At 46.2% G+C, this 14,014-nt stretch overlaps 1 protein-coding gene across 2 annotated transcripts in view; it reads left to right on the forward strand.

Moving 5' to 3' along the window:
• Positions 1-6,277, forward strand: part of VAPB (VAMP associated protein B and C) — a 47,416-nt gene extending 41,139 nt beyond the window's left edge. For both annotated transcript variants that reach the window (XM_086330944.1, XM_086330945.1), the window contains 3 exons: positions 427-507; positions 2,277-2,453; positions 4,783-6,277. In XM_086330944.1, coding sequence (XP_086187070.1) covers positions 427-507; positions 2,277-2,453; positions 4,783-4,941 — 417 coding nt within the window. In that variant the 3' untranslated portion in view covers positions 4,942-6,277. The remainder of the gene's footprint in view (positions 1-426; positions 508-2,276; positions 2,454-4,782) is intronic.
• The last annotated feature ends 7,737 nt before the right edge of the window (positions 6,278-14,014 follow it).

Genomic DNA, 14,014 nt, shown 5'->3' on the forward strand with positions numbered 1-14,014 from the left:
CACCTCCAAGTAGTATGGGCTTCCGCTTAGAAAGACATGCCCTGCAAAGTAAGTTGTATTTTCTTAAGGAGAGCCCAGATGTCCTTAGGCCATCCAGATGCAGGCTAGAAGATTCCTCTGGGTCCAGTGGTGGTCTTCTCTGTCCTGTGTGCTTTTCACAGCCTGGCGACAAGGAGCGTTGGTGGACACAGAGGAGTCAGGCAGCATTACTGGGGCTGGTGAAGAATAATCAATATTCAGGGGAGCTGGTGTATTTAATCTTGTCACGTTAAAAATATTGAAATCTCAGCAGACTTAAGTTCTTTATTTGATGTACATCAGGGCTTTCTCATTAAGCGTATTTTTCTGAAATTGTCAGTTATAAGAAGAAAATCATTCTTCTAGCAGCTTTATAATATCCTGATTATTGAATTTAAATTGTTTTAGTGGAAGGAGGCAAAACCGGAAGACCTTATGGATTCAAAACTTAGATGTGTGTTTGAATTGCCAGCAGAAAATGATAAACCAGTAAGTATGTTTATAGTTAACAATAATTGAATGTTGCAAGCTGATACTTATTTGCATACCATCTCCTGCAAAACCAAGATTTAAGTTGGCAAATTATTTTCCTTCTTCTGATGTATGAAGAGAAAAATAAGCTGAAGTCAACAAATAAGTGGGCCTTTGTGAAATCTGCCTTTGGAAGATTCACAGAAAGAACTCATTGAAACATTTTTTTGCCTTTGAAAAGCAGAACCTGTTGAAATGTCATAAAGTCCGAAGAGCTTCTTTGACTTGGGCAAAGCTCTAGGTTGCTGTAATATTTAACAGTGGGAAAGACAAAAACGGAATAATTTGCCATTTATCCTGGTGCTTGATGGACAGGTGGTGGTGAGCGCGCAGCTCCTCCTGTTCAGTGCTGTCTGCAGGCTTCCCTGTCTGCACTGAGCACCAACTGTCTACCTCTTGAACCCCAGATTCTCTTCAGTCAAAATATGCTTTTAGATGAGGGTTTCTCACCCTCAGCCCTGCCGGCTTTCGGGCCAGGAGCCCTTCGCTGTGGGACTGTCCTGTGCCTTGCAGGGTGTGTCTCTGCATGTCGCCCGGTACGCCCTTCCTGAGGCAGAGTCAGTTCCCGTTGAGAATCACCCCCTATGCTGCCTGAGCACTGAGGGTAAGAAGTGACTCCCTCCCAGTTGCCGGCTCACTTTTCTTTGTGTGAAACCAAAGCATGAGCCTGGTTGGCATGGACCTCCCTTCACCCTAGTCAAAAAACTTAAACTGTGTTAACACAGTTTAAAACCCATGCAGAATATTAAACCACCCTGGCTGTTAATAGCTGGTGGTGGGAATAGAAATGTTCAAGCTCTCAACGTTATCCATAACGATCTCCAGGAATGCTGATGCTTTGTGTCAAAACTACTTAGCATTTTTTTCTGGCTCACTAATTGACCACCATCACTATCCCATTTCTTTGAAAGAGTGGTGGTCGTCTTTCCTTTTTCCCTTCCCTCTTGCCACAGCATGTTCTGCCAGTTATGTATAGTTGAGGACTGTATTCTGGCCCCAGCTGTGCACTTGGAGGTTAGCTCTGTGTGTTGAGGTCTTGCCTGCCAGGGCCTCACTCCTCTCCCCTGGGAGACTAAGGGTAGAGCTCGCTGTTCTCCGTTTGCCGCATGGACCCCCGAGGGCTTCCGTGCTTCCCCTGCCCCCACATACTCACTCATCCCCAGTGGGTCTCCAGAGGGGGTCACAGCACAGTCGTGGCTGGGTAAGTGAGGAACACATTGCCTCCCCAGGTTGAAATACCATAGACACTGAATTTGTTGCACCTTCATCCCATCTCTGCAGTTGTCTAAGTTCAGGAGACAGATCACCCTCTGGGTCATGTCCCCTCTGGCCTTCTGCTCCCGCCCAGCCATTCTGGGGGATGTTTGTGTCTTTGTAGTGACGGTAATTTGTGGTTGATGATTCCTGAGCTTGCACAGCTATGCTCTGCTGATTTTTCATGGCAGGAATTTGATAGTGCAGTGCGCACGGGCCCTTTTCTCTTTCTTTGAAGTATTAGTCTCAGCCAGACTTCAGTATTTGCCCTCATCTATAATTTCTGGAGCCCAGTTTTAGATTATGAAGATACTAGGTGATAAAGTGATCCGTTTTAAAAGTAAATGTGACATTGTACAGTTTGGATGAAACGCTGCCTTGGGTGGTGTCTGCTGAGAACTACTTTACTTTGCATGAAGAAGTCCTTTAATACGTGGTTGGTGACACTTGGGCTTTCATTTATTTCTGAACAGCATGATGTAGAAATAAATAAAATTATACCCACAACTGCATCAAAGACAGAAACACCAACGGTGTCTAAAGCTCTGAGTTCCTCCTTGGATGACACTGAAGTTAAGAAGGTGATGGAAGAGTGTAAGAGGCTGCAGAGCGAAGTCCAGAGGCTTCGGGAGGAGAACAAGCAGTTCAAGGTAATGGCAGTTTATTTCCTGATCATCTCCAGGGAATGGGGGCTTGCTACTGTGGTCTTGGGTGAGGAGGCTGAACACCGAATTTGTGGAGTTGTCTTGTATTTGCATGTTTTTCCTCCAGGCTGAAGTTTCTGTACCTTTCCTAAGGTTCTCAAAACAATCCTTGGACACACGCCCACATGCATCCCAAATTAAGAACCATTGTCCCTTGAGCAGTAGTTTTTCAACTATTTAAACTCTTGTCCCCTCATAAAAAGACAGCAGACAAACAAGGAATCCATTAGTATAAAGTGAAATTAAAAAACAACAATGGTTATCTTGAATTCACATTTTCAAGCCCCTGTTCCATCCCCATTGGATGAGAATCTTTTTGAAGAGAGTAAAGACTGATCTGTATTCTGTTTCAAGGCAATCATCATTCTGATTTTTTAGTATCCTAAATAGATCAGCAGTAGGGTCTCATCCTCTATCAGTATGGTCAGGAGACTGGAGCTGGGGTGCTGTCACATCCATGGGGGAGATTACAGAGAACCAGGGGCTCCAGCTTGTGGCCCTAGACCTGGCGAGTGGCCCTGGCTTTGCAGGGTGGCCCTGGCGTTGGGGGGTGAGGTTGCACTGGTGCTGGAGCGAGGCAGGTGTGCTACTCTTGGCTTTGGAGGCCTGCGGTAGTGTGGAAGTGACCAGCCAGACTTGGACGCTCTGTGTAACTTTGTCCGTCACAGCGGCTTCTGGCCTGTGTTTGCAAAACCCTGTTAAGGCCCCTTCCAGTGTTGAAAGTATGCCTTTCATACACAGGATTAAAGAGAGTGTTTCTGAACATCTGATTGTAGGATCTTTTGTTGCAGCTTAAGTCTTGAGGCCGATCTGTTCTTTTCATCTTGATTATGTCCCCAGCCACCATAGATTGTCACTCTGACTGCATAGCACCAGGTACACACCATAAATTCACTGCAGGTGACTCTTCCTTCTCTTACTCTGATGAGGGAGGAGACACAGCGGGGCCAGCAGGGTTTAGGAAGTGGCATCCTTGTCTTTCTCTGCAGTAATCATGATTTGCCTCATTCAGTGACTGCTGTTAGTATGGAGTAAATTATGAAGCTGACACTCTACTTTTGGCTAAAAGTCTAAGATATGCCTAAAGCTTCTTCTTGAATGTATTTCTCTTCTGTGCCATTTAAAGTGATAAATAGGTGGAAATAGCTTCTATATAAACCCAATAAAATAAATGCTGTATTTTGCTGTGCCCCCCCCCCTTTTTTTTTAAGTTAATTGAATAGCACCAGTCATTTATCAGCACACAGCAATATTGGCCATACCCCACGAGCAAAGTGTCTTTAAAATATTATCAGACCAGTCTTGACATTAGAAGATTCTTCATCTTGCAAAACAAGGATTTCTTGTTTTGTGTTCTTTCATACTTTGATTTGGCCACACATTTCCTAAGACCCTCCTGTGTGCCCAGCACTGTGGGATACAGACATGGGTGGTCCCTGCCCTTAAGATAAGCCCCAGAGTAGCCAGGAAGACACAGCCACAGATACTGATAATCCCACAGACGTGGCCTTGAGTGTCATGGGAGGTGGGCTCAAGGGGCTGGCTGTCTCTTGTCGTCAGATCTATCAGACACTTGATGAGTGTGAACGAACTGAAGGAGAAGAAAAGAAAGTGCAGCTGTTGTGGAGGGTGTCAGGGATGGATTGAGGGTAATTAGAACAGGAAGGCCTTGATGTGTGCCCTATTTGGGATTGTGAAGAAAGGAAAAGTGTCAATTCTCACAGGTCTGTGTAGGTGGGGAAAATGTGGCCAAGTTATCTTCATATGCAGGAAAAAGATCGTTTCTTCTTTGGTAGAAATTCCATGCATTAAATAGAAAATATTTGAGATGTGTTATGCAGTTCAGTTATACTTTGATATTACAGACATCCCATTTTCAGTCCAGCAGTCTCCATGTAACTCACCAAGTATCAACCATGGAGCTCTACATTTAAAAGCATCCAGGTCCCTTACTTGGTCATTTCTTGGGATTCTTTTCTGTGAAGAACTTTTTTCTATAAATCTCAGAGAACTACATTAGTGCCCTGCCTTAGACAAAGGGACCAGCAGACTGTGGTGGATGCATGGAGGAAGAAGGACCTCAAGCCAGTCTCTTCTCTGTAGGCTGTTTCTCCATTTGCAAAATGAGGAGGTGGGGACCATATCGTGTGATGGAGTCTGGGCGTAACTCCTGCCCACCCCCTCCCCAGCCCCCACCAAACCTCTGCTAAGCTGTACAGCTGCCTTCCGCTTCTGGTGCCTTGGACTGTCTTTGAAATGTGTCTTTGCTCCGCAGGAGGAAGACGGCCTTCGGATGAGGAAGACAGCACAGAGCAACAGCCCCGCTCCCGCGTCAGCCGTGGCTGGGAAGGAGGAGGGCCTGAGCACCCGGCTGCTGGCGCTCGTCGTCCTCTTCTTCATCGTTGGCGTGATCATAGGGAAGATCGCCTTGTAGAGGCAGCATGCGAGCCGGGGATTGGATTGATGGGTCCGCCATAGTGTGGGATTTAAATTTATCATAACCATGTGTAAAGAGAAATTAATGTATGATGACATCTCACAGGTCTTGCCTTTAAATTACCCCTCCCCGCTTGTGTGCGCCCACGTGCACACATGCACACACACACACAAATAGAACATAATATAACAATCTTTTAGAAAGTTTAAAATGCATAGTAAATGATTGGGGCAAAGAGTGAACCTTATTAATGACAAGGGAAACCATGATTAAATGGTAATGGCATGTTGTAAATGTCATTTTAAGCGTCCATAGCCTTGGTCCACGTTGCTGGATTTCCTCTCTGCAAACATGACACTCTTCCCTGTCTGTTGGTGCTGGCCTCTGGGAAGCTGGAGCCCACCCTGTCGATGTCCTTCCCCGTGCCACTCACTCACTGTGGGCAGCCTCTCCACGCCCACCCCGGCCATCAGTTCCTGGGGACTGATGAACAGGGCCTGAAGGCACCAAGAACGGCGCTGTGGCAGCATCGGCTGTGCTCATCAGCAGTGGGGAGTGTGTGTTGCTGATTGACCCGACGCTCTGGAAGTCAAAGTCATTGAATGCTGTTCTCTTCAAGGGACCAAGCTAGATAACTATTGGTTCATGTAGTGAGATTGAATTATTATTCAGAGATGTTTAATGCATATTTAACTTATATAATGTATTTCATCTCATGTCTTCTGTCACAAGATTATAATTAATTCTGTGGCCTAAAACCCACCTGTGCTACCTAACACCATGGAGTGAAGCTGGCGTTGCTGCCGAAGGTTCAGGGCTGTGTGCGCGCATGTGGACGCACGCACGCGCGCGCACACACACGGAGGTGTGCTTGTGGGAACGTTGGAGAACAACTGCCAGGAAATGTTTTCTGTGTAGATAAGTAATAGGCACCGTGGGGAGAGGACTCTCAGTAGCGGCAGTCAGCTCGAGGTCACTGTCTAGGGGAAAGGGTAGCTGGTCCCTGTGCTGTCTTTCTCTGCTTCTCACCACCACCCACACTTCAGCACCCATGCCCCAGTGTGGTCCTGACCTTCCCAGGCAGCCCTGACTTGGAATCAGGGCGAGAGAGGCAGGCAGCAGAGGGGCCGGGGAGAGGGAGCCAGCTAGGCGGGGCCGGGGCGTGGGGGGTGGTGCGGGAGGGGCTTCGAGAGGAACTTTGGATGAGCCGTCAAGTAGTGATGGAGAGCTTGACTGTGAATTAATTTTATGCCGTAAAAGACCAATCCAATTCTGTTTGACTATGTAGCATCTTAAAAAGAAAAAAAAAAAATAAAGCCCCCAAATTAAGAGATCTTTTGTCATTTTGTCACTTTTGCAAAGTGGGTTGGGGGTACTTACTATTTTTATCATTATTATTTTGTCATTGGAAGGTTGATTTAAAAATGACCCCTATCTAAAAAGAAAAATGACCCTATGGATGAGAAATACATATGTTTACATGCTGAGCACTCTTGGTAAACATTGAATAGACCTAGTTCCCAACCACAGACCCATTGCATGAAGCTGTGGAATCCCTGCCAGCAGTTATAAGTTAGTCTCCAGTGTCCATTCCGTGTGGATCCAGATACTTAAGAAAAGGGGTGAGAAGACTGAGCAGGGAAGTGTGTGCGTTCTGCCAGCTTCTGTTAAGTGTAGCAGTTGCAGCAGGTTAATCTTTGTGTGATAAATCTGCTGCAACTCCTGGCCTTGAAAGGGCAGTGCTTCGGAGGGCCTCACATCATGCCTGGGACTCCCCAGGTGTCTCAGCGGTAAAGAGCCTGCCTGCCAGTGCAGGAGCCGCCAGAGATGCAGGTTCAGTCCTTGGGTCAGGGAGACCCCCTGCAGGAGGAAATGGCTACCCACTCCAGTTTCTTGCCTGGAGAATCCCATGGACAGAGGAGCCTGGCTGGCTACAGTCCATGGGGTCTCAAAGAGTTGGATGTGCCTGAGCACGCACAAATAGTGCCTGTGGGTGTAGTGCAGTCCCATTTCCTTAGATAAGGAGTCGAAAGACTTTTCCTTCAAGGAGGTTGCCGTGTGTGCCAATAAAACTTTATTCACAAGAACAGCTGCTGGGATCTGGCCCATGAGACAAATTTGCTGGTGCCTGTATCAAGTGTCTTAAGTTCTCAAAAAGAGTGTTTGGGGCGCCTGTGTTTCAGGTATTTGAAAATGACTTAGTATTTTGTGTACATCTAGAAAAAGGAAATCCGCGTCTCAGAGGATGTGGGCTATTTGTGTGTGTGTGACCTAAAATCAAAATTTAAAATCCAAGGTTGTCTCTTCTAACTAGTCATCTTATTAAACCTCTTGGCCGTTTTAGGGGTTAGGACTTGGTGAACACCTGTTAGTTTGTTGAACTTTCTGATTGAGTGGAAGAAGGGAACCCCCACCAGGGAGAGAAGGTAGTGATGGGAAGACCAGACCTCATGTCAGTGACCCTGGTCAGCTACCGCTCTGGTTCATTATTTTAAGAGCCAGGGACACTCAAGATCTTGAGCCTGGAAGAGTGTGCAGATTTTGGGTGTCTTTTCTGGAAATTGAGAGTGAGGCAGGTAGATGGTGGTCCTGCCCATAGACTATTCTGTCCTGAGCTGGTGAGAGTCAAGTCATTGGAATAAACTGGCTTGGAACAAGCTAGGTTGAAGCTGGTTGGAGTGTCGGCTGGGAAGGGAGGCTGGGCGGGCATGGTCAGGCTGCTCCAGTGCCTGCAGCCCTAGTTACTGCTCATAGCACCTGTGAGGGCAGTGCCCTCCCTGGTTTAGAAATACCCACCCCCGAGCTCACAGATAACAAAAGAGATTATAAGCAGTAACAGAGTCCTATAAATTTTTATTGATTGATAATTGATAATTTAGGCTCCCTTGGCACCATAGGGAATACCTCTTAAAGATCAGCAGGCTGTGTTGTTTGTAGGCATGAGGACCTGGCTTTAATTTTTTTTTTTCTCCTCCTAGTTTGCATGTTTTCCTTCTCTCTAGTCTTCTAAACTGCTGGCACCAGCGGTAATAAATACTGATAAAATCAAAATTGATTTTTACCAGTGGACAGTTTATGCCTAGAGAGACAGCTTATACCTATATAACACAGAAGGGGGAAAAAATGAAGAACCTCCAGTGATCCGTGAAAACCTAAATGCTTTCAAACGAATCCCAGGAAAAGAATTGCTATTGGAAAGTATCGCTATTGGACTTGCAGGCTGTGTTGAGTCAGATATAACTGAATGCAGTGATAGCTCACAGCTAAATAGCCTTTCAAATTAATTTGCAAACAGGCTGTGTGTGTGTAGCATATATACCATATGTAAGTAGCTTAACATTTTTCAAATGGTGTCTATTTTTTTTTTTGCACACAAAAATATATTTGCAAACTCAGGATCCACGCCAATATAGAATGCCGTTTATCATTTTCAGTTCCTTTTCTAAAGAACTGGCTCATTTACAAGTTTTTGTTTACAGTTTGTTTGTGAAATTGTTGGTAAAAAAATACCGAGAGAGGTGGATGTGGACTTGAAAGTCACCTTGAACACTTGAGTAACATCCACATTGGCAGGTGGAGAGGCCACTGCACCCCCTGTGGGTGATGGCAGTTCACTGACATGCGTCTCGCTGGGGCCTGGGGCGGGAGCAGCTTGTCTCATGGCCCCTTCCTGTTGAGGCTGTGGGGCTGGAGCAGGAGGAGCCCTAAGTAATTCATTCACTCACCAGAGTTCCCTCTCTGGAGACCTTGCACAGTGAACCTTGGGTGGCAGTCGCTGGTGCTGAGATGTGAGCAGGAATGGGGTTGTGTTCAGGAGGTCCGCCACACTGTTGGACTGATGACTCCAGCTGGGCGAGCAGGTCCCACAAGACCAGAAAGGGCACTCAGGACCCCCTGTGCCCCATGAGAAGTGGGGTCCCTCAGAGTTCCCAGCCTAGTTGGATTTGGAGAATATTCTTGTTTTTTAAAAGCCTTCTTCAGAGCTTCTCTGATGGTAACCTTGCAAGGAAAGTCGCTGCTGTGAGGATGCCCTCGCCACCCCGCGCAGAGCATTTCCTCTGTGCTCCTTCATTGACTCAGTCCTCATGACAACTGGGATACATTGGGGAGCAAGGGTTCTGTTTTGCCCAAGAGGAAGTGAAGCCTCCATGAGGTTAAATGGAACAACTTCTTAGAACCTCTAGTTTGGAACGAAGTTAGTCTCTGGGAAGCCTCCTGCGAGGGCCTAAGTCTCTAAGACGCTGTTTCAGCTTCAAAAACCCCTCAGAGGGGCGGTAAGAAAGGCCTCGGTGAATTAGCGGGGGCCCATCTCAGCAACACGGGCCCTTCAGGCACCTTGTCTGTGTTTGCCTTCATCCCTTCTGTAGTTGGTTTTACATACAAAGCAGACGGAGTCACGACTCTCATTCAGATGCTTCTTTATTTTTCTTTTGGAAACTAAACACACTTCAGACAGTGAAGATACATGCATTTTCCATTTTCTCATTGCCTGAAGATTGCTGTGTGACGCTCCTGGGGAATGAATTTGGGGGCTTGAGAAAGAAAATGACTAGTCTGTCTCACAAGGTGATGATGAGGCTTTCCGTGGAGGCTTTACATAACTTGTAAGTGAAACGTGAAGCAAAAACCAGCATTAAAAACCAGCATCACAGAAGGGGCCTGCTGGGGATTACAGCCGCACAGCTGCTGGTCCCAGACCCCTCCGGGAAATCACCGAAGGGGGGCCGCCACAGCAGACCCCACTAAAGCGCCTCAGCTGACAGGCAGGCCAGGGAGGCTGTGGAAGTGCACCCCCAGCAAGATAAATTCACTAACCCACTTCCTCCTGCGTCTGAATCTTCGTCAGCCGCATACCTGGTGCACATGAAACTCGGCCTCCAGGAACGTCAGGGTGCACAAGGTCCCCCACCCCCAAGTCGGCAGACCCGACCTCCCTCTGTTCACTGTAACCCCACCATGAAAAGCAAAGATTTCACTTTTATTGTCATTACAGAGGTATTTTGGAAAACTTAGAAGACATGAACACACATAAACAGTTGTGTGTAATAGTTAAAAGTGAAGCTGGTAGAGGTGGGTGAGCAGTTGTCTCAATGACTATAATGATTTTAGGTGTTCTTAATGGAAATAACTCATTAGAAAACCCAATCGGGAGGGAAGAAAGAAAGAACTAGCAACAGAAATAAAGCTATTATCATCTAACTTGCCATAAATACTTGCAATTATGATACCTGGGAATGTTGCCATGATATGGATTGCTTTGATTAAAAGATGTCAGTTGAATAAAACAGTATGGTGGGGTAATATGAATAGTCTGCTGCTGCTGAATAAATACTGATGTTTATTTTTAAACCAGAAAACATTGATCCTGTGACAATGCCCTGTTACAGTTACTCTGTCAAACCCCAGGGTGGATGTGTGTTTAATCCTTGGGCTCAGAGACGCGGGGGCAGGACAGGTGCTGGCTTCCTGTCCTGCCCACCTCTGTGTCCTGAGCCAAGGGAGCTTGGCCCTGGCTTCTGCAGGTGCGGCTGTAGCCCCTGAGGGTTTTGTTTGACTGACGCCCAACAAGTCTGGCCAGAACAGAAAAGGTTACATTATCTGTTCATTGCCCTTCAGCAACTGCCGACTAAGGGAGACAAATCAGATATCTTAACACAATTTCATTAAGGCTTAGTGCTAACAAGAATGCATAGTTTTTGTGATTTAAGATAATAAATTAGCGTGTGTGTTTCCCACATCGACTCGACATTTTTCCACGTAATACAGAAAGGTCTGGTTCTTTTTATGAACTGGGTGCCTGCATTGCCATCTTTCCTGTGTATTTTAGAAGTAAACTAAATTCATCTGTGAGCCTCTAGTGCAGCATTCATTTAAAAATATCTCTTTTTTTCCATTGATAATTTTCTTTGGATTCAAAGGTCAGAGTTTATTGTCTGTCCCACTGACACCATGTGCACAAGAACCGCCGCTTGCTCTTCACCAGCCCTCACTCAGCAAACATCGGTCAGTTTACCTTCTCAGTGTCAGAGCCTGAGTGAGATGCTGAGAAACTACTCAATAGGGATGATTGTCTTTTTGTGTTTTTCATTCGTAAGCAGCCTCAGTGAACTGACTCACTCTTCTACGTAGAGAGAAAAACGCAAAATGCATTTGGTTCTCATTTCTCTTACTAGCGTTTCCTTATAAAAACACAATTTATAAGCTCCTGCCATTTGGAACTTCTTATAAGAAACTCAGAATGATCTATTTTTATTTAAATGTTCTCTTCACCTCCTCTCTCTTTGTGAAAATAAGTAGTTTCAGTAACACATGCTGTTCTTCCCATAGCTTACATCTCCCTGTCTTGGAAAAAAAGATCTCTGCAGTTTGTGATGAGGGTTTTTATCCTGACTTCGATATATGTTAACATTTTGGGGATTGAGTATTCTAAGACATGTCTTAGAATGCTTTCATTTTCATCGTTCTTATGTATTTTAAGTTGTATGACCCGTTTTGACGTGGAATGCATTTAAAAAGTTGGTGTAGGAGAGGACTCTTTACCATGGTATGTGTTGGTTATCTGATATATAATAAATGCATGGTTTCATGGCTGATTTTCCACCTCCCAAAGGGAAGGGGGTGGGTTTCCTTAGTGTCCAGATCAAAGGAGCCATTCATAGCATGTTCTCACATGTTCCATGTCAGCCTGATGAAACCTGCCCTGCCGAGGCGTGAACTTTCCGTACTAGCCGTCTCCGTGTTATGTTCAATAAATTCTGTGCTCTGAATGTATTTGAAGGATGCTTCAGTGTAAAATTATTTGGAATGGATGGCCTAAGAGCATTTAGACCAGATACTAGAGCCCATCACTAGCTTTCTTACTATTCCTTGGGAACACAAAATTGGTTTAAATGAACAATCAGATATTTTGTGCCCAAAAACAGCCTTACAGAACGACTTAGGTCAAACTTCTCATTTTACTGATGAGGAAACTTTTTTCCCAGAGAGCTTCAGCATGGGGACCAGGCCTGCAGCCCTGTGTTTCCCTGTCAGGGGAGGAGTTTGTTGTTGACTTATTGATTACTCACTGGTGTAAACTTCCTCCAAGCCTGCACACTGGGGTGGCGTTGGTCTTTTAAGTGGTGGCAGATAGTCTCCATCTTCCAGTGTTTTCATGTTAAAACATTAATGAGAACATTTGACCTCTTTGGAGGAAGTTACACATGCAAAGTTTCAAAAGTACTGAAACTCCAGTACTTTGGCCACCTCATGCGAAGAGTTGACTCACTGGAAAAGACTGATGCTGGGAGGGATTGGGGGCAGGAGGAAAAGGGGACAACAGAGGATGAGATGGCTGGATGGCATCACCAACTCGATGGACGTGGGTTTGCGTGAACTCCAGAGTTGGTGATGGACAGGGAGGCCTGGCGTGCTGTGATTCATGGGGTCGCAGAGTTGGACACGACTGAGCGACTGAACTGAACTGAACACATGCAAACGGTAAGGCTTCATGCAAGAGCGAAGGGTAGACAGCTCCTCTTCAGTGTCCTCCAGTCCAAAACCCGCTTCCCTTCTCCACAGGCTCCCCACACCCCATTTCCTGTTCAGCTCTCCCCAGAGAGGCCCTCTGTGTGCTCCTGTGTGTGCAGAGCCCTTGTGTTTTCTTACAAGCAGCAGCACACACTCCCCTCCCTGTCCTGAGCGCTACTTTATAGAGCGTCTTAGAGATCATTTCGTGGCCACATACATCTGAATGGCTCCGTGGGTCTCCCCTGCGTGATTTTTCTCAACCAGCCCTCTGAGAGGTGCACCTAAGTCATTTCTAGTCTCACTGCTGCAAACAGAGCTGCAGCAAATGCCCCTGTAAGTGAGCTGGAATATCAGGAGAGAGTTCCTGAAAGAGACCTGGGAAAGGGCGTTGTGTGCGTGCGTAGTCACTTAGTTGTATCCGACTCTGTGACGCTATGGACTGTAGCCTGCCAGGCTCCTCTGTCCATGGGATTCTCCAGGGCAGAATACTGGAGTAGGTTGCCATTTCCTCCTCCAGGGAATCTTCCTGACCCAGGGATAGAACCCGCGTCTCCAGCATCTCATGCATTGGCAGGCAGATTCTTTTACCTCTGTGCCACTTGGGAAGCCCCACGGGAAAGGACGCCTGCGTGTAAAATTTGACCCCGTGACTCTACATCTTACGGAGGACATGGGGGCATGTCGCCCCAGAACTACCTCCTTTCCTCCTGTTCCTTCACCAGCATCTTACCTCGCCCACCTTTTTGATCTTTGCTCATCAGAAGCATGCACTTGGTTTCCGAGTTTTAATTTGGGGTTTCTGTGTGTGAGGTTGAGCAGCTTTTCATGGGGTAAAGGATCAGCAGTGACATTGAAAGGCACACCCCACAAGGGGCTGATGACAGAATGACAAAAATGAAGATGCTGAGGACACATTTATGAATGTGCAAATATGAATCTACGTGATTTCACTAACAGGAAAATCACTGCAAAGAGTACAGAAGTGGACTGGGTGGGAGAGGAAATCACCCTGTGTGGCCAACAAACGGAGCTTGGACTGTTGACCCGAATCAGCAGCCCCACTACTGCACTGGTCTGAACATCACACATCACATTCCTGGGGTTCTTTGACTATGGCGTTCTAAGAGGATGCGTTTCAGCCTCCTAGTCCGGGGCGAAGCTTCCTCATATAAACGGTACTGAAAATGGTGGTAATCCATACAGGGTTAAAATCCCAGCTGTGAAATGGAAGCTTTTTTTTTTTTTTCCAAGCTTTTCATTTTGTATTGGAGTGCAGCCAATTAACAATGTGGTGATAGCTTCAGGTGCACAGTAAAGTGACCCGGGCATGCATATACATCTATCCATTCTCCCCTAAACTCCACTCCCATCCAGCCTGTCACAACACGGAGCAGAGTTCCCTGGGCTGTACCGTAGGTCCTTGTTGGTTATCCACTTTAAATATAGCAGAGAATACACGTGCATCCCAAATTCCCTAACTATCCCTTCCCCACTGGCAACTATAGGTTCCTTCTCTCAGTCTGTGAGTCTCTTTCTGTTTTGTAAATAAGTTCATTTGTAT

This window comes from Bos grunniens, chromosome 13, assembly GCF_055505025.1.
Source record: "Bos grunniens cultivar Pamir isolate PY7600 chromosome 13, Bosgru_T2T1.0, whole genome shotgun sequence".
Lineage (NCBI taxonomy): Eukaryota > Metazoa > Chordata > Mammalia > Artiodactyla > Bovidae > Bos > Bos grunniens.